Source organism: Bufo gargarizans, chromosome 4 (genome assembly GCF_014858855.1).
Source record: "Bufo gargarizans isolate SCDJY-AF-19 chromosome 4, ASM1485885v1, whole genome shotgun sequence".
Classification (NCBI taxonomy): domain Eukaryota; kingdom Metazoa; phylum Chordata; class Amphibia; order Anura; family Bufonidae; genus Bufo; species Bufo gargarizans.
In genome coordinates, this window is record NC_058083.1 from 290,301,011 (window position 1) to 290,328,804 (window position 27,794).

The 27,794-nt window shown below is 45.0% G+C and overlaps 1 protein-coding gene across 3 annotated transcripts in view; it reads right to left on the reverse strand.

Annotated features, from left to right (window-relative positions):
* CDK19 (cyclin dependent kinase 19) overlaps positions 1 to 27,794 on the reverse strand; it is a 198,230-nt gene that overhangs the window by 139,266 nt on the left and 31,170 nt on the right. For all 3 annotated transcript variants that reach the window (XM_044288594.1, XM_044288593.1, XM_044288595.1), the window contains exon 2: positions 11,743 to 11,818. In XM_044288594.1, coding sequence (XP_044144529.1) covers positions 11,743 to 11,818 — 76 coding nt within the window. The remainder of the gene's footprint in view (positions 1 to 11,742; positions 11,819 to 27,794) is intronic.

Consider the following 27,794-nt stretch of genomic DNA (forward strand, 5'->3'; position numbering starts at 1 on the left):
CCCAAATCCTTCACAAACCTTTAAAAATTTTAATAACAATTCTGAACACAAACTAGAACTGCAATCACCAACAAACAAAAAATCATCTAAATAGTGTAATAAACCCCCTTCTGGAACTAACGACTGTAAAACCCAATTAATAAACGTTGCAAATGCTTCAAAATAAAAACAAGATAACGAAAACCCCATAGGCATGCATTTATCAAAATAGTAACTACCATCAAACTGAAATCCTAACTAATTAAATCCCGAAGGCCTAACTGGCAACAAGCGAAAGGCTGATTTCACATCCGCCTTAGCCAGCAAGGCCCCCATCCCGAAATGTCTTACCAATGCCAATGCGTCATCAAATGACGCATAAAAAACAGAGGACTTAGACTTATCCACCTCATCATTAAGTGAACACTCATCAGGAAATGACAAATGGTGTATAAGTCTAAACTCCCCTGAAGCCTTCTTGGGAACAACTCCTAAAGGTGAAATACGGAAATTTAAAAAAGGAGGGTTAACAAAAGGCCCCGCTATTCTACCTAAATCTAATTCTTTAAACAACTTACTTCTCACTACGTCTCTGAATAAACTGGCGGATTTCATATTATCCCCCCAGCAGCAGCCCTCTCCTGTAAACTCAGGAACCAAAAAACCGTATTGAAAACCTTCAATTAATAACTTCGCTGCCGTCTGATTAGGGTACTGCCTTAACCATGGAAGCATTTCTAAAAGCTTCACTGGGGTCGGTGCTTTTAGAAACTTGCTCCCTTGTGGAAGACTGCTGCTGACTAGATTGTGAACCCCTTTTAAAACACCTCAGCATAGGATAGAAACAAGCACTCGTGCTTATAGCGGCAATTAGACGCCCACTTACAAGTTGCTTCATTGAAGGCGAAGCATACCCCTTTCCTCAAACTAGGCTGAGGCGTATTCAATGTTTTGGGTGTAAAAGATTTTTGACGTAACATTAAATTAACCCAAAGACCTATGTCCTTAACTCCCCAGTTAAGCGATGGGTGTACCGACCAAACTTCTGGCGGAACACCTCATCATATTGGTACCATGCCATACCACTAAAATTTCTGTACGCTTCCAAAATAATGTCCAGATGCTGGAAAAGGCCACTACAAAACTCAGGATGCTTTTCACCAAGAACCGCAGCATATATAAAAAAGGCCTGCAGCCAATTGTTGAAAGACCTTGGCATCGTAAGCTTTCTCTCATCATCATTCCTATCGTCCTTCTTCTCCCGTGCCACATGCTCCCTGGCAGAAGGCAACAGGGACATGATTTCCACAAATTCTAACCTCCAAATTTTTTCTTTAATACCGGCTGCCAGATGATAACCCAGAGGCGATACCTCACAAACCATTGCTTCCTTCATACACATTTCATTAACACCAAAGCCTTTCTCCAGCACTGGCCTAGAACTACCTGCAGCGTTACTAGTAGCAACCTGCTTTGTGTTCTTGACCCATACGTCAGACGCTGTGTGGGGCACCTGCCTGCTAGCAAACTCTACTAGCAGCTTAACCAGCCCAGACAACAGCGTGGACTCAGACACAGACTGCACATTGAATTTCTCACCATCCACTTGCTCCTCCTGGACCACACCAGAGGCTGTCTTCATTCTTCCATGGGGGCTTGGAGGTACCTTAACCTCAGAAGGAGGGAGCCCCTCAACAAGCTGCCCCACAATGCTGCTCCTATTTGAATTTCCCGCACTGTTCCTCTCATACGTGCTCATGTGAGCCGACGTATCACATGATCTTGTACCTCCGCCCCCTGGCCTGCGCTCCTCTGCGACGTCCTCTCTTCTCCTCACAGCAGGCAGGCCGCTCACAGCTCCGGACGAACTCCTCCTGGAAGGCTGGTGCCGCGTCTTCTTGCTTCCGCCTGCGCTCTGTGCTCTGCTGCTATGGCGTCCCGCATCAGAAGGAGGAGAAACAGCGCTCCCAGACTTCCTAGCTCTTTTGCAGGGAAGCGCTGAAACCTCCCCCTCCATCAGCTGACAGACTGCCGCCTCTTCCGCTGCTGACACCGGCACTGCTGGGCTCTCCTCTTCCGGCTCCTTCTCCTCAGGCGGCGCTTGGCTCAAACAGCTCCTGAGCCATTCTTCACCGCCGGCCAACTCCGCTTTCAGGATCAGCTGCCGCAGTAGCTCCTCCATGCCATCTTCAGTCCGCAGGTCCAGCGCAGGTCACAATCTTCTTAAACTGGCACCTCAATACAGTGGAACACCGCAATATAAAGGTGCCAGCTTCCCGCCGTTTTGCTCCCTGTCAAATCAGAGTGATGGATTTCTCCCCCAGCAACCGCCGTAGCCAATAAGGAGAGATCTGGCCAACTTGTCCAAAACTGCTTCCAACCTGCCAAAACCGGTCTCCAGGTAAGCTTAACTTGAGGTAAAATTCACCTGAGGAAATAAGAAAGGGGGGGGGGGGAGAGAAAAGGCGCCAAATACCCCTATAACTACATTTAACCCTTTATGTGTATGTGCCCCCATGTCTCCCCCAAGCTAAACGCTCTGGGGGGGCTCATCCATTCTCCATTAGGTACAACTAAGCGTCCTTTTACCCTGCCCAGAGCAAGGAATGGGAACAGATCACTTGTTCCTTATCATTGCCCGTTTGTGTAGCCGCAGAAGAGCTGCAATTATCTGCTCAGTATGGGGATGAATGATCACGCTGCTATGGTTAATCCCCATACACATTCATTGATTTTAGGGCAGCAAATCCCTTTTACACAGAATGATGTCCTGCATGCAATACCAGTGGCGTAGCGGGGGCGGGGCGTGGGTGGCCATGGGGGAAGTTGCCCCAGGTGCCAAATTGTAGGGGGAGCAAGGCAGCAGGCAGTATAATGAAGGTGATAGAAGTCTAGGGCTCCCATCCCCTCCGTTCTGCTTCATAAGCTAAGGTGTCATGGCGGTCTTATCTCCGAATGAAGACATTGAGGAAAGTCTACATTACAGGAAATGTCACTGGATGGATGAGGTTTGTGGTGCTGTATTATACTATATATTTTGTAGTGATGTATGTACGGTAATGTTCAAACACATATTTGTTTCACGGTAGGGTTGGGGGGTGGATTGAGAATTTGGCCCACCCTGCCGCATCCTGGCCCCAGACTTCAGGTCACTTTGTGCGTCTTCTGATTTCTGGGGCCTCACAACAATACATAGCTTGCCCCGGGTGCTGGCAACCTACGCTACGCCACTGGTTGATACTAACCATTCATCGCCCATAAATTTCCTGACCAGTGTAAAAGGACCTTAAGTCCGCTCACTGTTACTGAGTACTTCTTTAGCAGAAGTGAGTAGCTATTACTTCAAAACAGCTTTCTCTAGAAAATTTACAGGGAGATTTATGAAACTGGTGTAAAGTAGAACAGACTTAGTTGCCCATAGCAACAAGATTCTACCTTTCAATTTTTACAGCTCCTTTGAAAAATAAAAGGCGGTATCTGGTTGCTATAGGCAACTAAGCCAGGTCTACTTTACATCAGTTTCATAAATCTCCCCTTTAGTATCTAAATGAAGCAAAATGACAGTATGTACTGTATATAGGTGACAATAACAGAATAATATTAGCACGTGGAAAGAGTTAACAATATGAAGTACACACAGCTGTGAACTTCTCAATAGTGAACCATGTATTCCATTTAAAGTAATCTTCCCCATGTTGCCTACAAGGAAAGCAATGCAATATATTTCCTTGGCATACTGATTGCCTGCCAAGAACACGGTTTTCTGGAGCCACAGTGGAGTATTATATAATAAGCAGCACAATTAAAGTCACAATTCTACCTAGACAAGCATAAGTACTAAACTAGAAAAGTTCAAGAGAAATGTCTGAAAATAAAACCACCAGTGCATCTAATATAATAATTATAATAAAAGGCTGATGGCATTACAATGGATAACGCTATAAAAATAAAGCTGGCAGGAAAGTCATGGGGAGAATTTTTACAGAGCCTGCACTCGCAACTGAGTATTGCTAATAATCTAGAATACATTCAACCGCTCAGAAATGCAATGTAAGGGCTCATGCACGCGGCCGTTGCCCCGCATATGGCGGGTCCGCAATATACGGGGCACCGGCCGTGTGCACCCCGAATCAAATGGGTCTGCAAACCCGGAGATGCGGTCTGAAAGCACAGGTCGGAACCCCACGGAAGCAGTACGGTGTGCTTCCATGGTGTTTCTAGCCGTGACTCCGCACCACAAAAAAGTAATGCATGCACTACTTTTTTGCGGTGTGGACCGTCGGATGCGGATCGTGGACCCCATTCAAGTGAATGGGTCCACGATCGGCAATTTGCGGTCTGCAGCACAGGCCCGGCCAGCACACGGTCGTGTGCATGAGCCCTAAGGCACAATAGTAAGGTGCAGAAGGCATCATTACATTCAGCTGAGCTTGGTCTTCAAGGCATTGTGCCTGGTTTAACTGTGAATTTCCTGATGAGAAAAATCCCGAAATATAGCAGAATTTTCTTTCCTAATTCAGTCCCATTTGTGCCATTTATGAAAACAACATAAATAATGGCCAGTTGCCTGTAAGGCAAAAAGATTTCCTTATATCCTATAACTAAAGTGCGGAAAAAGGAACAGTCTAACATGGCAAACAAAATTTCATTTATGACATGCTTTAAAAAAAGATATTAGATTGTTAAAATATTCAATTCTTTTACTTTTAAAGGAGTTGCCAAAGGGGGAAAAAAAATATAGAGTAACACCGAAATCACATGTCCAAATTCTCGAGTCCGTATTCCAAATGTATGTCCATGCCCGACCACAGTTTTACTGACCCAAAGTGAAGACATTACAGGGATGGTCTTCAAAGTAGTGGCCAGGCTGGGACACACATCTGGAATATGGACCTCTGAGGCTGACCCAACAATGAAAGATGCAGCATTCTTAGGATAGTAATATACAAAGTCCCTTTTAGAGACCCTCGGGATATTAATGTATTCCTACTGCAGTGGTCAATAAGACCTAGAATCCATTTAGGGGTCTCTAACTAATGTTAAAATTAATATTTTTATTAGTTTATGTTTAAAAAGGTTTGCACCTCACACAAATTAGGAGAAAAAATATATGTTAAAAAAATCAGTATGTGGTGACAAGTGAGCTGATTGTGGTATCTACCACAGTCACTTTATTATTCATAGGTCTCCACGGACAGCATAGGGGTGAATTGTTCAATAGGAGTAGTGTTAGTGTTTCACAGACGTTCAACGTGGATCCAAGTGAACAGAACGGGTCTCATCCACCCGTCTGTCACAGACGTTCAGGAGGGATCCCAGTGGGCAGAACGGGTCTAGTCCACCCGTCTGTCCTAAGGGTGGTACACACACACACACACACACTTATTAGTCTGAATAATGCTTGGTGGCGTTCTCTGAGCGGAGCCACGCCACCTGATTCGTACGTGCAGAGCTGTAAAAGCCTCCACTATCTGTTCCCTAATCAAGGGTAACCATGCTGCAACAATGTTGCTGCGTCTAACTGATCGTTACAGTTGGTTCAGCCCTCAGCTGCACTCTCGATTCACTCCTTCCTCTATTACTGTTGATAGAGGTCTGTATGGCTCTGTGTAACCTAATCCCTCACTCTGTCACGCTCCAAACACCCTTGCTGTCTATCGACCGTACTGGAGACTAATCCTCACTGCCACTCAGACTGTCTAAAACTAGGAAACACTATACCACCCCTCCCGACATGTTTCGCCACGACCAGTGGCTTCGTCAGGGGATGTGGGGTATATGTGTGCGCGCGTCCAAAAAGACCTTCCTTTATGCCTTTTTGGGTCCCACCCACCTGTCAGTTGCGGCCACTCACAGTTCGATTCCACCAATCAGGAGTCCCAGGGTAACAGGAAATGTCATCTGACATATATCCTGTGCGCTCCCCTGCTCCGTCTCGTCACTGGCACTCACAGGTAAACAATCGACGATTCGCCTATCCATTGGTCAGATCGTTCTGTCTACGATGCATGCAATTGTGATGGGTATCCGCCCCTCTACCTCCGACGTATCCCAGCTTCTAACGCTGCTTGTTAACCCATTCCTGGAGGTCGATGACAGATACCTCACTATGATATAAGCAGTGGATGGAGTATAAGGTTTATCATAGTGAGTGCACTCACAGTAAATCTCTATCCCTTTTATTTCTGACATGTCCCATCTTATTCAGCCGATCGTTAACCCATTTGTAACGGTCGGTCCAAGTGACTTACATTCGATGTAGCCAGAAGGGGGATAAAATATATATTATTTTCTACACTCCATCAGATGGGTCAAACTTTTTGAAATCCATCAGATGGATCAAATTGCCAATATTCTATGAGTACATAATATCAACTGAAAAATATGTGTCTTACAATTGGTCAAATGAATACAGGCCTCCATTTATCTATAGGTCAAATCACATATCCACCAAACTTTATGTCATCTTCCCACTGATTTCAAAAGAGATCCCAAAGTCATTGTACAGAAATAGGATCCCCATGTTCAGACCATATTTGACAGTTTGTTATGGAAGTTGTGAGTTGACTGGCCTATACATTTGACTACTGGCTAATTGGCCATCTTGCATATTGGGTGTGGTACTTTTCTTTAATATATTAGGGCTGGCATGTCCAAACTGCGGCCCTCCAGCTGTTGCAAAACTACGACTCCCAGCATGCCCTAATAGCTGTAAGCTATCCAGGCATGCTGGGAGTTGTAGTTTTGCAACAGCTGGAGGGCCGCAGTTTGGACATGCCTGTTTAGGGTCTTGTTGGACTAATCCTCCTTACTTGATGTAAAGTTGTAATTTTTTGTGAAGATTTATTTTTTATACTTTCTATTGTCACTCTATATTCAGTTTAGATGAAGGCAGCATATGAAAAACCTTCATTTAGGCCTCCTGGACTTAGGGTCTGAAGTTTGTGTATCCATCTGGCCTCCTCCTGTAGAAGTTTGACATCTAGGTTGCCTCTTCTTGGTCCCAGAGTTATTTTCTTCAGTCCCCAAAATGTATTGTTTATTTATCAATTTATTTATTTATTGATTGTTTACCTGTGAGTGCCAGTGACAAGACGGAGCAGGGGAGCGCACAGGATATATGTCAGATGACATTTCCTGTTACCCTGGGACTCCTGATTGGTGGAATCGAACTGTGAGTGGCCGCAACTGACAGGTGGGTGGGACCCAAAAAGGCATAAAGGAAGGTCTTTTTGGACGCGCGCACACATATACCCCACATCCCCTGACGAAGCCACTGGTCGTGGCGAAACATGTCGGGAGGGGTGGTATAGTGTTTCCTAGTTTTAGACAGTCTGAGTGGCAGTGAGGATTAGTCTCCAGTACGGTCGATAGACAGCAAGGGTGTTTGGAGCGTGACAGAGTGAGGGATTAGGTTACACAGAGCCATACAGACCTCTATCAACAGTAATAGAGGAAGGAGTGAATCGAGAGTGCAGCTGAGGGCTGAACCAACTGTAACGATCAGTAAGACGCAGCAACATTGTTGCAGCACGGTTACCCTTGATTAGGGAGCAGATAGTGGAGGCTTTTACAGCTCTGCACGTACGAATCAGGTGGCGTGGCTCCGCTCAGAGAAGGCCACCAAGCATTATTCAGACTAATAAGTGTGTGTGTGTGTACCACCCTTAGGACAATTCACCCCTATGCTGTCCGTGGAGACCTATGAATAATAAAGTGACTGTGGTAGATACCACAATCAGCTCACTTGTCACCACATACTGATTTTTTTAACATATATTTTTTCTCCTAATTTGTGTGAGGTGCAAACCTTTTTAAACATAAACTAATAAAAATATTAATTTTAACATTAGTTAGAGACCCCTAAATGGATTCGAGGTCTTATTGACCACTGCAGTAGGAATTCTTAGGATAGAGCGCTTAACTTCTGCATTGGTTTAGACACGAGTCAGCTCCCCTCTATGCCAGTGTGAGACCAGTGATGTGCTTTTTTTTATAGTATTTATTTATGGCTCTTTTACATAAACTTGCAGCACGGAACATCCCAATAGGAAAAAAATAACATTAATAGACAAAGGACAATATTGAGCCGCCAGTCCAAATCCTTCTATATGCATACATAGGATCACATTAAGGGGAAGCCAGCCGAGCAAAAGTACATTGTCATGCATCAATATATGAGTAATCCCCAAATTCTTTGGAGCAAACATTGGAGAACAGCACAATACCACACACACAATCACTCACCCGGGCACCCCGTTACCACCCCCCCCCCCCCCCTCCTCAGGACTCAAACAGTATCCTGGGCGTGTAGCCAAAGACCCCAAATCTTGTCAAACCTGTCCGGGGTCCCTCTGGCCACAAATGTTAATTTATACATCTGGAGGTCAGCATTTACAAGTTATATCCACTTCCCAAGAGTGGAGGTTTTAGGAGGTTTCCAATTTAGAAGAATAGTCTTTCTACCATAATACATAAGCAGACGAAGTAGTTTCCTGCCGTATTTAGCAGGAACCACTTCGCTTACCAGCCCCAGCAAGCATACTATGGGGGAATGTATCCCCGGGAGTCCCAACTTCATGGTAATGAAATTACAGATCTCCCCCAGTATAGCTGCATGATAGGACACATCCATACCATGTGATATAAGGTCCCTCTTGGCTCCCCACACCTGGTACATGAAGGGTTTGGGAGTCTACGCATTTGGCACAGGCGCACTGGAGTTAAATGCACCCTATGTAGCTACTTGATCTGAATAAGCTGATACCGAGCACTTATTACAGTAGATCTCCACACAGAGATCAACTCCCTCAGATCAGATGCCTCTAAGTTAGGGATATCAAAACTCCACTGCTCAAACAAACGTCGGAGCGGCGAATCCTGCTGTTCCATTATCTCCTCGTAAAAAGGAGGAGACTGGCTTACATGGCTGCATCCGCCAAGCTACAGACTCAAGGGGATCACATTTCAACTGCAAAGATGAGGATTTAAATTGGGCCTCGCAGGCATGCCTCAACTGGAGGTACCGATAAAAACTTGTACGGGGCAAGCTGTACTCTCTTTAGAGGCTGTCAAAGGTACGGAAGATACCATTTTCGTATAATTGGGTAAGATACTTCAGTCCCTTTTGATGCCAAAATTCATATTCAGATAAGTGGAAGAGTTCTTTAAGCTGTTTATTTCGCCACAGGGGAATATATGGGGACCAGGACTCCCCATCTGAACTCAAGGAATGAGTTTCCACTGTCTCCAGGCCGCTAACACACACTGTCATGAGGATCAAAACATCCAACTACCCCCAAACGTTTGGACACGCGTGACGGGGAGATGCAGCAGCAGCCGTGTGGGCATCAGGAGCGACGCGGGTGCCGGGGAGAGGGGTAATTATAACCCGGGTATTTTGGGAGGCATTATAGGGTTTGGATAACCCCATTAATGTTACACTGAAATACACAGTCCAGACTGCTGTGCTAACATATTGGAGAGGACTCCTTTGGACATGTATAGCAGTCCTGACAATGTATTTCACCACAGCTTTAAACACAGACTGCAGAGGAATGGAGAGCTGTTCTGCCAGATTCCTATACCTTGTAGAATGCTATACCAGGAAGTGACGCGGCCGCACCGGAATCAGCTGGAGGAGGGTGTGTGTGGGCAAGCGCAGATTCACTGGATTCATAAAAATAATTGCACCACTGCGGGAGAAGCACCTACTTCATTTGCATGCGCAAAACCGTACACCGCTCGTGCGCACTCAGGGGTAGGTAGATTTTTCAGTGCAAAATGTTCCATTAAAATCTCCCTACCCCTGAGTGCGCACGCGCGGACACATCATTTGGAGCAGTTCAGCCTCAACACATAGCAGAGCTGAGTGCAGGATATTCGGGTGGTGGGGTCACCACATAGCAGAGCTGAGTGCGGTCCCTCTATGCGCACGCGCGGTATATGGTTTCGCACATGCAAATGAAGTAGGTGCTTCTCCCGCGGCTGTGCAATTATTTGTACGAATCCAGTGGATCTGCGCTTGCGCAGATCCACACACACCCTCCTCCAGCTGATTCCGGTGCGGCCGCGTCACTTCTGGGTATAGCATTCTGCCAAGGTATAGGAATCTGGCAGAACAGGGGCAGTAGGAAAATAAAAAATAAATAGTGATTTGGATTAAATTGGGTAAAATTTATCATGAGGGGAATATTGGAAGTCCGTTTTGCTTGAGCCTGTGTTGGTGTACTTTATGCCACATTTATCTAATGTCACACGTTGTTTGATGAATGTGTCTAACACTATTGTCTGGAAAAGCTACTCCAGTTTTCCTACTCCACCCTCCTATTGGAGTGAGGCTGCGACTCTTTTGCGACTTTTGAAAAAAGTCTCAGAGCCTCGGTGATAAATCTCGAATAAAACTCATTTTGCGACTTTTTGAAGTCACAATTCTGGAGTGAAGGAATGATAAATAAGGGCACTTATCTACAGCACTACTTCTGTATTACAGCAGATTCCCCTTAACCCCTTCCTGACCTGGCAGTTTTCTCTTTTTTCTATTTACTCTCTGCCTTTCCACAGCCATAACTTATTTTATTTTTTCGTTTGCATATATTAATAGTACAAGTGTTTTTGGATGCGGCGATGCCTATAATGTTTATTTTTTAACATTTATTTTTATTTTTAGGAAAGGGAAAGAGATTAGAATTTTTATATAATTTTAATTACTTTTTTTTTTTTTTTTTTTAACTTTTCTAGGCCCCCAAGTAGACCCCAACATGCAATCATTAGATTGCAATTTGTATAAAGTAATGCAATTGTAATATACCACTAATAACCAGCTCTGCCTCATTTCTGCAATGGAATGCTTTCCCCAATTTCAGCCTGATGACCACGGCATCTGTGGGGTAAATGTCTGCAATTGGCATTACCTCCAATCACAGACATTAGCTCTGAGTGCCTGTTATGTGGAGATCTGACGCCTGTTTAGAGAGTCTGCAGTGCTCAGTTGAGTGTCACAGTACTGCAGTTCAGTCCCATCACTTGACTGAGCCGCACCAATGTCGTGTGACCAATGAAAGTGACGTCACTGGCCTAGGAAGAAGCCACGGCATGGTCTCTTCAAACGGCTGATTGGTGGGAGTGACAGGAGCCAGACTCTGACTGATGAGATACCAATAACCTATCCTAAGGATAGGTCATCAGTATCAAGCATGTGGACAACCACTTGACAAAAAAAATGTAAATGGAAAGTTGTTCCAATTACAACATTCATCACCATTAGCTGAGATTTTGGCAATGTGAGATTGTGATGTTAATGTTGTAGCGTTCTTCTATAATAAGTCCATCTCTATTAAGACATGTAAAATCCAAGAGATCTTTGAACATAAAACGCAGTGCTGACGCATTTCGATCTGAATATCTGTTATTCAGGTAGAAAAATGTTAACGTTGTGTTTTATGTTCACACCTGTCTTCTTCATATTGTATTGGATTTTACATACCTCAATAAAGTGCAATGGTTAAACCTTCTCTTCTTTTCTACAAAGCTGCAAGCGTGGCATTTCCCAGGCTTCTTCACTGAGACAAGAGCGTTTTAATGCATTCTTGTGATTGTGATCTTAATGTTGCACAGCCAGCCATTTATGTAGATAAAAAAAAAAAAAAAAAACATTATACAGAGGGAAAAATTAAAACCTAGGGCCTAAACCCAAATCAGGAGCTAAATAGGTAGACAAACTGTTGTGTGTAAATAAAAGTTAACAAATGTATTTACACTTACTGCAATTTCTCTACAGGCCGACATGGATATCCCTGTACCTTCAATTTGCTTCAGTGCATATTCTTTTTCATCTTTTCTAAAAATAAAAAATATAAAACTGAAATGTTATAATCATTCAAAATGTCTGAGATACTTTGTTCACCAAATATAGGGCTTATACAGCAAAATATATATATATATATTAATTTAGTCTGCTAGATAAAATATATAACAATTTGTTAAAATTGAATAATTTCAAAAATATTCCTTTGTGTAGACATTGCTATTAAAGACATTGCTATTAAACTCCCATGGTTTGTTTCCGACTTGCATTTTTAAATAGATATTAAACCTCCTTTACTAACATTGTTAGATGCTTGGTTTATACAGAAATTCACATCTTCATTTTCAGTTACTGCATCATGTGACTTACATGGGACTAGAAATATAAGTACTGTATAAGGACATAGTCTTCCCGTGCAGATGGAAACTACAAGCAGAGTCTAACGCTGGGTTCACACCTGAGCGTTTTACAGCGCGTTCAAACGCGCTGTAAAACGCTCAACACATGAAAACCAATGCTTCCCTATGGCCCTGGTTCACACTTGAGCGTTTTACAGCAAGTTTGGACGAGCTGAAAAACGCCCTACGCTCAAAAAAGTTCTTGAGCTTCTTTGGGGCGTTTTGTCGCGCGTTCCCGTACATAGACTTTCGGGAACACGCAACAATGGGCGTTCACTTGTCTCTGTATGCGCGATTGTAAACGCTGGTACAATCGCGCATACAGAGCGCTCCTTTCAGAACGCTCAGGTGTGAACCCAGGGTAAAGGAAGACCGCCATATGCTGTATCTCCTCCCCTCAGCAGCTCTTCATTCCGCCCACTGTAGCCCCCACTTCCTCCTCCTCATTAGAATAGAATGCTTAGAATCATTAAAACTACAAGGATCACTTGGGTTACATTTAGCAGAAAAATGAAACAAACAGCAAATGTACAGGTCTATGTGAGCTATTCTATAAGCCCCTTTATACAGTCCTGATCAAAAGTTTAAGACCACTTGAAAAATGGCAAAAAATTTTAGCATGGCTGGCTCTTAACAAGGTTCCAAGTAGAGCTTCAACATGCAACAAGAAGAAAAAAAAACAACGAATAAACTGAAACAGGTTGTTTTTCAGCTGCGCGATTTTTCAGGGCGAGTGCAAAGCGTTTTAATGCATTTTGCACGTGCGTGAGAAAAATCGGCATGTTTCACAGAAGTTCGGGTTTGGGATCAGTGTTGTGTAGATTTTATTATGGTGATGGATCATGTGACAGACCATGTGATGAGCGCAGTGAAGTCACCACAGGTCCTTTTCCTCCTGGTCATCAAAGAAGAAGACAGAAGAGTAGCCGGGCTGCGTGAACAAGTTGATAAAGGGAGTTAAATTATTTTTATTTTTTTTTAACCCCTCCATCTCCATTTGACTAAGCATTCTGTATTAATAATGCTATTATTTTCCCTTATAACCATGTTATCCTAGCAACCATGCGTGAAAATCGCACCGCATCCGCACTTGCTTGCAGATGCTTGCGATTTTCACGCAGCCCTAATCACTTCTATGGGGCCTGCGTTGCGTGAAAAACACACAAAATAGAGCATGCTGCAATTTTCACGCAACGTACAACTGATGCGTGAAAATCACCGCTCATGTGCCCATATAAATGAATGGGTCCGGATTTATTGCTAGTGCAATGCGTTAACCTCACACATTGCACCCGCGTGGAAATCTCGCACGTGTGAAAGAGGCCTTAGAGCTGCAGAACAAGGAAAATAACTGAAGTGCTGGATCCAGCGCATAAATAAAACCACCAGAGCTGCATACAACACTTTTTTTTGTGTGCTCTTTTTGGCAGAATCTACCACAGAAGTCCTGAACAGAGCCTCCAACGCATATGTGAACATGCCCTAAGCAAAATTCTCTTATGCACAAATGACAGTGTCATTACCTGCAAAAAAATTGTGATTGTATACAAAAATACTAACATGTAAATGCTGTGTAAAAATATGACATAATGCAGTTTCAGAACTGTGAATTAAAGGGGTTGTCTGGGTTCAGAGCTGAACCCAGACAAACCTCTATTTTCACCCAGACAGCCCCCCTGACTTGAGCATCGGAGCAGTTCATGCTCCGATGCTCTCCTTTGCGCTGCACTAAATCGCACAGGGCAAAGGCTCTTTTGTTTATAGTAACACACTGCCGGGAGAAGGCTTCTGCCCGGCAGTGTGTTCGGTGACTTCACCAGCTCTGATGGGCGGGCTTAAGCGATGCCCTAGCCGTTTTACTGGCTAGAGCAGCGCTAAACCCCGCCCATCAGTGCTGGTGACGTCACCGGGCTCTCTGAAAACAACACTTCCGGCGAAGAATTTCCAATAAGAAAACAGGGCTTCAGAAACATGTGGAAAAGGTAGGACATGGATGTATGTTATATGTATGTCTGTCTTGTACTAATGGAACAAAGTCCTCAATCCCGGACAACCCCTTTAACAGAGTTAATTTCTAATTGCAGTTTTTGTATGGATTTGATGCGGTTTTGCCATAGAGCTCACCTTTCATTTGAAAAGGGTAAAATCCGCAGCTAAAACGGCAAACATAATTGATATGCTGCAGATTTGGAAATCTTCACAGTACATAAAAATTGTCTATTCTAATACACTTTAGGCCTCATGCACATCCGTGATCCGTAACCGTTTTTTCGTCCGTGGGTCTTCCTTGATTTTTGGAGGATCCACGGACATGAAAAAAAAGTCGTTTTGGCGTCCGCCTGGCCGTGCGGAGCCAAATGGATCCGTCCTGAATTACAATGCAAGTCAATGGGGACGGATCCGTTTGACGTTGACACAATATGGTGCAATTGCAAACGGATCCGTCCCCATTGACTTTCAATGTAAAGTCAGGAGTCCCTTTACTTTCACACTTGTGTTCATAATGCAGACGGTGGCTCCGTTCAGAGCGGATCCGTCTGCATTATATTGTTAAAACATTTCTAAGTGTGAAAATAGCCTCAGACGGATCCGTCCAGACTTTTCATTGAAAGTCAATGGGGGACGGATCCGTTTGAAAATTGAGCCACAGTGTGTCATCTTCAAACGGATCCGTCCCCATTGACTTACATTATAAGTCTGGACGGATCCGCTTGCCTCCGCGCGGCCAGGCGGACACCCGAACATAACTTGAAGCGTCCCCATCACCATGGGAACGCCTCTACGTTAGAATATACTGTCGGATATGAGCTACATCGTGAAACTCATTTCCGACAGTATATTCTAACACAGAGGCGTTCCCATGGTGATGGGGATGCTTCAGGTTAGAATATACTGAAAAACTGTGTACATGACTGCCCCCTGCTGCCTGGCAGCACCCGATCTCTTACAGGGGGCCGTTCTTTAGCAATGTGCCGCACAGACCTTTCACTTACCAGTAGGTGGAGCTCCCGGCCGGTCACAGACATCGCAGCAGCAAGCAGGTAAGTATGAATCTTCTACAATTGTACTATTGCTAAGTAACCATGGCAACCAGGGAGCAGTAGCTTCCTGGTTGCCATAGTTACCGATCGGAGCCCCAGCGATTAAACTGGGACTCCGATCGGAACTCCGCTGCCACCAATGATGGGGGGGGGGGAGATGGGAGGCCGCACACTGCCACCAATGTTGTTACTGCTATAGAGGGGGGGGGGGGGGGGCGATGGTGGGCGCACACTGTGCCACCAACGATTTATTACAATAGAGGGAGGGAGGGGGGCGATGGTGGGCGCACACTGTGCCACCAACGATTTATTACAATAGAGGGAGGGGGGGGGGGCGATGTGGGGCGCACACTGTGCCACCAACGATTTATAACAATAGAGGGAGGAAGGGGGGGCCCGATGGTGGGCGCACACTGTGCCACCAACGATATTCAAACTGGGGGGGGGGGTCTGCCCCCTGCTGCCTGGCAGCCCTGATCTCTTACAGGGGGATATGATAGTACAATTAACCCCTTCAGGTGCGGCACCTGAGGAGTTAATTGTGCTATCATATCCCCCTGTAAGAGATCGGGTGGTGCCAGGCAGCAGGGGGCAGTCTTGTACAAAGTTTGCAGTGTATTCTAACTAGAAGCGTCCCCATCACCATGGGAACGCTTCTGTGTTAGAATATACTGTCGGAAATGAGTTTTCACGAAGTGAAAACTTAGATCAGAAAAAGCTTTTATGCAGACGGATCTTCGGATCCGTCTGTATGAAAGCAACCTACGGCCACGGATCACGGACACGGATGCCAATCTTGTGTGCATCCGTGTTCTTTCACGGACCCATTGACTTGAATGGGTCCGTGAACCGTTGTCCGTCAAAAAAATAGGACAGGTCATATTTTTTTGACGGACAGGATACACGGAACACGGCCTCGGCTGCAAAACGGTGCATTTTCCGATTTTTCCACGGACCCATTGAAAGTCAATGCGTCAGCGAAAAAAAACTGAAAACGGCACAACGGCCACGGATGCACACAACGGTCGTGTGCATGAGGCCTTACTAGTATTGTATAACACTGAGGTTTTTCTGCTCAGGAATGTGACCATAATAAACACACGTAATCCGCAACATGCGCAGGTACCCTAAAGGTGCTCATACATCTTAGATGTTACTACAAGAAAGTTTAGACTAGCACATCCATAGTCGCAGATGCATATCCATAAAGCTAACATGCAGGAAGCAAACGAAAATAGGTATGGCAGCACAATATTTCATATACAAACAATAAAACTGAGAAATAAGGATCATTCTAACTTAAAATGGTATTATACCTACTATAAATTAAAGAAATAGAAGCTCTTTACGCACATTTTTGATCAAACGTGTGTCGGGCCCATCTACCAGGCGTCAAGGTGGCTTCTGCAGATGGGTCTCTAAGGCTAGGTCTACACGATGATAATAAGTAGCGTGACAGATAGAGCACAACTACACTTCAACCAATGTCGTGCAACAATTTTTATAATAGTCTATGTTGTCGCACTGCGACATGCGACATGCTGCGACTGTCGAAGAAAAATCCATCTCGAAATGATTTTTTGCGACTGTCGCGTCACAGCATGTCGCAGTGCGACACCCTAGACCAGTGATGGCGAACCTTTTAAAAGCCGAGTGCCCAAACTGCAACCCAAAACCCACTTATTTATTGCAAAGTGCCAACAAAGCAATGTAACCTGAATACTTCAGTCCAATATAGTATATCCTCTATGTACTTTATCATTTAGCTATAATAGCCTGCCTACATTCAGTGCGCTGCCTGTGCTGAAAAGTCAGGAAAAGTCTAAGGCATATTGTACACCATAGACTTTTTCCAGAGTGCGGGTGCCCACAGGGAGGGCTCTGAGTGCCGCCTCTGGCACCCGTGCCATAGGTTCGCCATCACTGCCCTAGACTATCATTGTAAAAATTGTCGCACGACATTGGTGCGACAAATATTGCAGTGTAGTTGTGCTCTGTCACGCTAATTATTGTCGCCGTGTAGACCTAGCCTTAGGGACCCATCTGCAGAAGCCACCTTGACGCCTGGTAGATGGGCACAATATTCAGGGCAGTGTAGGAACCAGATACATATATACTCTGCTCAGAAGCCCCAGGCAGATGGGCGGGGAGTGCTCAATCTAAAAGAGGCAGCTTCCCTCAATATATACTACAAGAAAATGTAGACAAGCACATTCATAGTCGCAGATGCATATCCATAAAGCTAACATGCAGGAAGCAAACGAAAAGAGGTATGGCAGCACAATATTTCACATACAAACAATAAAACTGAGTAATAAGGATCATTCTAACTTAAAATGGTATTATATTATATTTAAATTATAGATTGAGCACTCCCCGCCCATCTGCCTGGGGTTTCTGAACAGAGTATATATGTAGCTGGTTCCTACACTGCCCTGAATATTGTAGGCTTAGCCAAGCCCAGGAGAGGCTGGTAGATGGGCCTGACATTTGATCAAAAATGTGCACAAAGAGCTGCTTCTTCTTTTTTTTTTTTTTATAGTAGGTATAATACCATTTTAAATTAGAATGAGCAGAGTATACAGGTGAAACTCGAAAAAAATTAGAATATCGTGCAAAAGTCCATTTATTTCAGCAATGCAAACTAAAAGGAATTGCATTAATGCAGCTTAAAATTAGAATTTTGTGAAAAGGTTCAATATTCTAGGCTCAAAGTGTCACACTCTAGTCAGCTAATTAATTCGTACCCACCGAGCAAAGGGGACCTCAAAATTGTGACTTTGGGGTTTCATAAGCTGTAAGCCAAAATCATCAAAATTATAACAATAGTCTATCACAGATGTTAGTTTCACCTTTTAAGTTGCATTACTGAAATAAATGAACTTTGCGCGATATTCTAATTTTTCGAGTTTCACCTGTATATGTAGCTGGTTCCTACACCGCCCTGAACATTGTAGTTATGTGAAATATTGTGCTGCCTTACCTCTTTTTGTTTACATCTTAGATGTTAGACTTTAGACATTTAGCTGTAAGCCAAATGCTCATTCAGCTGATGGTTTTCCTTCCTTTTCGGGTTCGGCCAAGAGTGCATGTGTTTTAAACAGGAAGAGAGGAATAAGGCTACTTTCACACTAGCGTTTTTACTGGATCCGGCAGGGTTCAGCAAAAACGCTTCCGTTACTGATAATACAACCATCTGCATCCGTTATGAACGGATCCGGTTGTATTAATTTTAACATTGTCAAGACGGATCTGTCATGAACTCCATTGAAAGTCAATAGGGGACGGATCCGTTTTCTACTGTGGCAGAGAAAACGGTTCAGTCCCCATTGACTAGCATTGTGGGTCATGACGGATCCGTCTTGCTCCGCATCCCAGGACGGAAAGCAAACCACAGCATGCTGCGGTTTGCTCTCTTGTATGAGAACGGAACGGAATGCATTTTGGAGCATTCCAGTCTGTTTAGTTACGTTTTGTCCCCATTGACAATGAATGCGAATGAAGCGTTTTTTTTTCTTCCGGTATTGAGACCCTATGACGGATCTCAATACCAGAAATTATTAACGCTAGTGTGAAAGTAGCCTAAGCCGCCGCTGCCAGACACATTCAGTGGCAGCTTATCTGCAATGAGGACAAAAGGATCAACCATGTTGGAATACACCACCACCATACACATTAGACAGATACGCTGTGTGAGGCAGTGACAGGTCTCATATATGAAGGAAGGTATGTATCTCCCAGAATGGTGCAGAAAACTTATTAAGGAGATGCATATTGTGGTTTGCTGTGGTGCACCTGAGACGTGCCACCAAGGTACCCGGCCTTAGTGGAGTAGAAGCCAGAAGCTAGAGTGTCCACTAAAATAGATAGTGGACACTGTTGTTACCTAGTATAGCTGGGGTCTTGAAGCGAAGACCCCGATTCCGGGGTACCGGCCGTAGGGGTCCCCGTCATAGTGCCAGAGTGTAACCCCGATAGCTTTGCCCTAGAGGTTTTGGCCGGTGATGCCACAGAGGCCACATCTATCCTGTTGCTGGAGGTGTCCCGGGATAGGTTCGGGACCGCCCAACTCCAGGACCCCACTCTGGTACAGGCCAGAGAGAGAGTGACTGTAGTCAATGGGGTAGCCCAACAACAGGGCACAGAAGCGGTGTTTCCCCATATGGCTGTTACCCAGGACTTACTGTACCACGTTGACAAGGTCCGACATGAGGTAGTGAAGCAGCTAGTAGCACCACAGCCCTACCGCAGGGCAGTATTAGACTTGGCTCACACACATGTAATGGGAAGTCATCTTGGGGTCAAAAAGACACTAGAGCGTATACTCCAGCGGTTCTTTTGGCCTAGTGTCTATGAAGAGGTTAGGAGCTTTTGTGAGTCATGTCCGGAGTGTCAGATTACTGCTCCCACAGTGAAATTCCGTAGTCCACTGGTACCTCTTCCCATTATAGAGGTACCTTTTGAGCAGATCGCTATAAATCTTGTGGGGCCCGTGGTAAAGTCGGCCTGGGGCCACCAACACATTAGTGGTGTTGGACTATGCGACTCAGTATCCGGAGGCTATTCCTCTCTGCCATACTTTAGCCAAACTTATTGCCAGGGAACTAATTGCCATGTTTTGCCGCATTGGGTTGCCCAAAGAGATCATTACGGATCAAGGTACTCCTTTTATGTCCAAAGTGACAAAGGAGTTGTGCAAGCTGCTTCAAATCAAGCAGTTACGCACATCAGTGTACCACCCCCAAAGGATGGGCTGGTAGAAAGGTTTAATAAAACCCTAAAGAGAATGTTAAAAAGGGTAGTATCCCAAGATGGGAAGGCCTGGGATATGTTGTTGCCATATTTGATGTTCGCCATCCGAGAGGTACTCCAGTGCTCAACGGGGTTTTCCACATTCAAACTCTTATATGAAGGAAGGTATGCATCTCCCAGAATTGTTCAGGAAACCTATTAAAGAGATACATATTGTGGTTTGCCGTGGTGCACCTGAGACGTGCCACCAAGGTACCCGTCCTTGGTGGAGTGGAAGCCAGAAGCTAGAGTGTCCACTAAGATAGATAGTGGACACTGTTGTTACCTAGTATAGCTGGTAACAGCTAATCAGGGCCTGGCTTTTACTGGGAGTAAGCAAAGAGCTGGGTGGGTGCTTACTCCCCATGATCCACTCCGGGATTTATATGTGGCCCATGTCTAGATTGCGTTTAAAAGTCAGCAGCGTGAGGCAGGGTGTGTCTGTTGTGTGAGAGGCTGCAGATCACACCCTGCAAGGCACGTGTGAAGCAAACACTAGCCTGTGGACGCTTCTAAAGGAGCCCGGAGACTGCTTGACTTTTATTGTGGATGACATGAACTGATTACTTGCCCCGGCTGCGATCCGGTGAACTGAATTGTAAGTTGGCTGGAACAAGCAATAAACTGTATTGAAGTGACTTTGTTGTGTCCCTGTCTGTATTTAAAACAGGTCATAGGAGTCCACGGCATTACAGCTGACATTCATCTAATGTGTAAGGTCACCAAAATAATTACTTTTCACCATAAATTCTAATGATTAAATATTAGATATGATACATATTAAAGGAAGCCACAAATACAATAGTTTCAAAATGGATGTAGTGACAAAATACAGTGTGACACGAATAAGATTTCTGGTTTTCACTGTGTCGAAGCCTCATAACTGGGGCTCCAAGGTTATTTTACATATTGCTGTTTGCCAGGGAGCTTTGAACTTTGCATTGCTCCACTGTGTTTTTTTTGTAGTTAGTCTCCCTAAGATCAGCTATTGTTTTGTTGGCGTAGTCTCCAAGGCGTTGCTCCCGGTTAGAGTAGAGTAGAATCCTACTCCACACTACTGAGGGGCAACACCCAAAAACAGCTGTCTATGGATGGATTAATGGCTTAGGTCTTCTCCTGTCACATCCTTAAAGGGGTTATCCCATCATAATGATCACTGTTAAATCTGTTAATGATTTGACAGTGATAATTTTTGTAAATATACTTGATTAACAAATTCCCACCGTTTAGGATAAAATTCATCCCCACTTACCTTACTGTTGTGACTCGGTCTCCCCTGGTTACGGCCGCTGCGCTTGCGCAGAAGACTCCTGCTTTTCTCCCACCACCTGGGCCGCATGCTGTCCTGAACGCGCACGCTGCCGCGCACGCTGCCACGCATGCGCGACGGTGACTTCTTCCTGGCCAGAATAGTACAGAGCTGCGAACTCGCAAGCCGGCTCTGTACTATACTGGCCAGAAATAAGTCACCATGGCGCATGCGCGGCGGCGTGCGCATTCAGTCCAGCGCGCGGCCCGGCCGGGAGAAGACTTCAATCAAGATGAAGCCTGTCCCCAGCCAGAATCCAGGAAGTGACCGGCGCAGTGGCAGCAGGTAAGTAAAAAAAGGCAAAGTGGGATAACCCCTTTAAGGCTTGTAAAAGAGCGGGATCTTGACATAGGGGCCTCTTAATATGGTGAATCTGGTGATCTCTATGATGGGGACACCCCTTTGCTTGGTTTTCCTTCCCTGGAGGGATATCTGGCTTTCACTGTGGTGAAGACCCATAACTGGGGCTCCATGGTTATTTTACATATTGCTGTTTCCCAGGGAGCTTTGCACTTTGGATTGCTGTGTTGAGACTCTTAAATGAGGCTTCACTGTGTTTTATTTAGTTGGTCTCCCTAAGATCAGCTATTGTTTTGTACGAAAATGACTATGACACAAAAGTAATGGACCACAGCAAACAACTTTCCCCTTTTAAAGTGTTAAAGTTTTACAAATTGTTTTAAAATTAACAAAATTTTATCTCAATTTACACATTTTGTGGTGAAATGATGTTACAGTGGCATGCAAAAGTACTGTTACTGTGAACAGTTACGCAAGTTGAACAGGAAATCATGTCCAAAAGTCATAAAGTTAAAGATGACACATTCCCTTTGTATTTTAAGCAAAAACATATATTTTTTTCATCTCTTACATAAAAAAAAAAAAAAGGAAAAGGGTCCAAAGCAAAACTTTGGGCACACTGCATGGCTAGTACCTAGTAGCACCCCTTTTGGCAAGTATCCCAGCTTGCAAGCGCTTTTTGTAGCCAGCCAAGAGTCTTTCAATTCTTGATTGAGGGATTTTCAAACATTCTTGCTTGCAAAAGTCTTTCAGTTCTGGGAGATTCCTGCATGCACTTCTCTTTTTAAGCTCTGTCCACAGATTTTCAATGATGTTCAGATCAAGGGATTTTGAGGTGTGTCTAGGATCATTATCCATTTTTAGAAGCCGTACTCTTTTCAACTTCAGCTTTTTTACATTTGCAGTTATGTTTGCTTCCAGAATTTGCACACACAGATCCGTTCAGATAATACAACCGTCTGCATCCGTTCAGAGCGGATCAGTTTGTATTATCTTCAACATAGCCAAGACAGATCAGTCTTGAACACCATTAAAAATCAATGGAGGACAGATTCGTTTTATTGTGCCAGATTGGGTCATTGAAAATGGATACGTCACCATTGACTTACATTGTGTGTCAGAACGGATCCGTTTGGATTAGTTTCGTCAGCGTTTTGGTGTCCGCCTCCAAAGCGGAATGGAGACGGAACGGAGGCAAACTGATGCATTCTGGGTGGATCCTTTTCCATTCAGAATGCATTAGGGCAAAACTGATCCGTTTTGGACCGCTTGTGAGAGCCCTGAACGGATCTCACAAACGGAAAGCCAAAACGCCAGTGTGAAAGTAGCCTAGATGTTCGTTTGCAAAGTTCTGATGCTGAACTTTGTGGTGAGGACGCAGGAGAGGTTTTCGTTTGATGACTCTTCCATGAAAGCCATATTTGTGCAGGTGTCGCTGAACAGTAGAACAATGTACCACAACTCCAAAGTCTACTAAGTCTCCCTGAAGGTCTTTTCCAGTGGGGTTTGCGATTTGTCTTCCTAGCTATCCTACGAGCAGCTGTCTCTGAAAATTTCCTTGGTCTTCCAGACCTTCTCTTGACCTTCACTGTTCCTGTTAACTGCTATTTCTTAATGACATTTCGAACTAAAGAAATGGCAACCTGAAAAAGCTTTGCTATCTTCTTACAGCCTTCTCATACTTTGTGGGCCTGAACCAAGCATTATGGGCCTATACCATTTTCAGAGTGTTAGGCACCATGGCTGCTGTTTTTTGGGGACAATGTTAGAGGAGTCTGCGTATTTATATCACCTGGCCTTTCCTAACGATGACTGTGAATAAGCTTTAACGCCAACTGGCTATTTATGGTCTGAGACCTCGATCAAAGTTATCTGGGTGCTCAAATCTCCTTGGGTTCCCACACTGTCGCAAGGTACTCCTTTCCTTTTTTCACCCTAAAATCGTACAAAACCAAAATAATAAACAGATTTTGCTTAAAATGTTGAAAAGTGTGTTTCATCGTTAACTTCATGCCTTTTGTAGATTATTTCATCTTTAACTTGCTTAAAAGTTTCATAGTAACAGTCATTTTGACCAGGGGCGCCCAAACTTTTCCATGCCATTGTATGCTATTGGAACTTGATTCAAAGTATGTATATGCTGCTGCTCTATCAGCTTTTCTGGAGGGATATCTGGAGCTTTTCTATCTATTGTTTTATCCATTTTTTTCATCATATAAGGCAAAGACTTGCCACAGGCATAAAATGCACTCTTTTCAAGTCTCATCTCAAGTGAGTTTTATGCTTTAAATAACTGATGAATGAAGATACATAAATAGTTACATCTGGCTTGAATCAAACAAAAAATAAAATAAAAAATAAAACTATGCCAGAATTGCATTCTTTTAAAGGGGTTCTGCACTTTCATTTAACTGATGATCTATCCTCTGGATAGATCATCTAACTAATGATCTATCCTCTGGATAGATTATCAGCTTCTGATCGGCAGGGGTCCGACACCCGAGACCCCCGCCGATCAGCTGTTTGAGAAGGCAGCAGCGCGGCCTTCTCACTGTTTACCGCCGGCCCACTGACGTCACAACTAGTATCAACTAGCGTGGACGGGGCTAAGCTCTGTTCACTTGAATGGAGCTTAGCCGCGCCCACGCTAGTTGATACTAGTCGTGACGTCAGTGGGCCGGCGGTAAACAGTGAGAAGGCCGTGGCGCTGCTGGAGCGCGGCTGCCTTCTCAAACAGCTGATCGGCGGGGGTCCAGGGTGTCGGACCCCCGCCGATCAGAAGCTGATGATCTATCCAGAGGATAGATCATCAGTTAAAACAAAGTGCAGAACCCCTTTAAATTCCATCCCATTTCAAATTTTCGTTCCAGCTTCCCATTGTGTATGCAATACAAAATGGTGCTATGAGAACCTGTCACAACTTGTCCTGCAAAAAACAGGCCTTCATACCGCTATGTGAACAGAATAATAAAAAAAAGTTGGGCCTCCTAGAAGGCAGGGTGTAAAAATTGGGAAAATGTTGCATCAGGACTGGCTTAAAGCCTATTTACAACTTTTTCCTCTTATTACTATTGCATTCTACACACCCTGCGATTGTGTTAACAAGGGACCAATAGTGGCAAATGGACCATCTCCCTCAGTCTAACTGGTTAGATGCTGTAGTTTACATTGAACAAGTTAACATATGGGCTTTTGCACACAAGCATTCGCATTTTTTGTTAGTCAGATGCAGACCCATTCACTTCAATGGGGCCGCAAAAGATGCGGACAGAACACAGTGTGCCGTCCAGGCTTCTGTCAGTTCCGGGCTCCCACGGTGACCCAGAGAACTGTATCAGCACAGCCTGTGTGTGGCCTGTTCAGTTCCTGACGCCTGCGCCTGAATTGATGGTGCAGGCAGCAGGTCCTGAATACACTACACAAACTGTGCAGATACAGCGCTCCAAGAATGTCTGATGCATAGAGAGAAGCATGAGACTTTTTATACAGCATAAAATTGCCTGTACAGGCATCTATGGCACTTGTACATGTGTCTCTGGCTGATACTTGACTGTCTCAGGAATGCCCATAGAGATGAATGGACCAGCAGTGCGCACATCTGACCTACCACACCATTAGTTTGAGGGATCCCTTCACAGTATCATTGTTGTGATTGGTGGTGGTCCCAGTGCTAGTTTTTAAGCAGTTTTGGTGGTTTGTTTTTTTCTTCCATTTAAAAATATATTTAAAAAATCGAATTCATACAGTTTTCACTTTGGACACTAAGCCTAACAATGCTGACACTTCCAGTTCTGTAGAGATCACATTTTGGCAGTCATCTCATTATTATTATAGGCAGGATTATAATAACAGGTAACACATTGTCACGAACCAGCGGTTGTGAACCCACTGTACCATGTGTCCTACCTCCTCTAAGGGCGTTGTCTAAGTGAACCCCTGGATCTTCACAGTACCCCTGATGGTGGGGATAGACTTTCCTGAGGGGAACACCAGGTCGCCACCTCTTGAGGAGGATAGGCACACGAGGCAGCTGGTCCAGGCAGACCAGGAGGTACCCAAGAAAGGTACCAGAGGTGCAGGACCGAAGGATAAGGCAGAGGCATAGTCAGACAGGCAAAAGGTCAGGGCAGGCGGCACAAGTACAGGTCAAGTAATCCGAGTCGGCAACAGGAGAGTCAAGGCAAGCAGGTAGCAGAGTCCAGGAATACAGATACTAGTCAGGAACACAAGAACACAAGCTGAAACCAGGAACCTTAGCACGACACAAGGACCTTGACATTGAGGCATCTGGGAAGTGGGCTGAGCCACTTATATATGCGCAAGGGGGCTAGGATTGGTCAGCGAGGTTACATGGAGGAAGTGACGCGCACCTGCCCTTAAAGGGGTATTCCCATCTTCATGATCATATTTTATTTAATTATATAACCCCAGGGAACATTTGTCTAAATATATTGCTTTATAAAAAAAAAAAAAAAAAAAATGTTCGCTCTATAATTGAAGTCTCCTATTCGATTGCTCACTGCCCATGGATACGGTCACCGCTCGCCTGCCACATCCATGGGCCGCGCTTGCGCAGTGGTTTCCCTGGCAATCTAGTGGCCGGCCTCTCACTCACACTGTGAGCGTGCACGTCCCCGGGCGGCCGACCGAACAGAAGGAGAAGGCCGTATGGAGGGCGAATGGTTTCCTATCAGCGGAGGAGGGGAGCTGTCCGGGCTTTCAGCGTTCAGCAGAGCAGCCCGGATCTCCTCAGTGAATGGTGAGGAGATTGGGGCTGCGCTGCTGTGTATAACCCCCCCCCCCCTTCAATTTCAGTATGGCCACGGATTTATTAAAAATAAAATTAATGTGGTGAAATCATTGGTGGGCAGTGCGCCCTCCCCCATCCTTCCCAGTATTAAAAATCATTGCTGGGCAGCGACAGTTCCAATCGGAGTCCCAGCAGTGTAATGCTGGGGCTCCGATCGGTTACCATGGCAGCCAGGACGCTACTGAAGTCCTGGCTGCCATGGTGGACCCTCCCCTCCTCCCCCCACCCCATTATTGGTGGCAGCGGCAGTTCCGATCGGAGTCCCAGCAGTGTAATGCTGGGGCTCCGATCGGTCACCATGGCAGCCAGGACGCTACTGAAGTCCTGGTGCCATTGTTAGTTAGTCAGCATCATACTTACATGCTGGGTGGCCGGCCGGCGCTCCTTCTTCTTGTAACTCACAGATCTGTGCGGCGCATTGCTTATGCTTATAGCAATGCGCCGCACAGACCTGTGTATTACAAGATGAAGAAGCGCCCGCCGGCCACCCAGCATGTAAGTATAATTGCTGACTAACTAACCATGGCAGCCAGGACTTCAGTAGCGTCCTGGCTGACATGGTAACGGACCAGAGCCCCAGCATTACACTGATCGGAACAGCCGCTGCCACCAACGATTGGGGGGAGGGGGGCACTGCCCACCAATGATTTTTAATACTGGGAAGGGCGGGGGGTGCACTGCCCACCAATGGTTTTTAATACTGGGAAGGGGCGAGGGGCGCACTGCCCAGCAATGATTTTAATACCGGGGAGGAGGGGGGGGCGCACTGCCCACCAATGATTTTAATACTGGGGAGGGCGCACTGGGGGCTGATGGAGAGGCTACTGGGGGCTGCTATGAGGCTCTTATCTGAGGTCTGATTGGGGGTCATTTATATTGGGGTCTGAGCTTAGGTGTTATACGAGGTCTTATTAACATTGGGGATCTTATTGGGGCTGTTAGCTGAGGTCTGATTAACATTGGGGGTCTGATTGGTGGTCTGACCTGAGGTGTAATGAAAAATATTTTTTTTCCGAAGCAGCTTTGAGAAAGAATTACTCACAGTCTCCCACACTCCTTCTGCCCGGCTAAGCAAGCCAGCACCCCTGAGGCCAAGCCAGCCAGAACCCCTGAGTCTTCAGAACTGTAAGTAAATTATATATAAGGGGAGCTTATAATATGAAAGACAGATATATTGCGCAAATTCCAGTTTTTGTTTATGTTTTATGTTGCACTGAATTTTCTGAGAAATATATATATATTTTTTTTTGGGGGGGGGGGGAGAGGGGGGAGTCGGGGTGGCAGTGGATCTTGTGTGAGTTCCCACACTTTTTTTCACAGGACTTGATACCTGGAAAATGGTGTCCTATCAGCGGCGGAG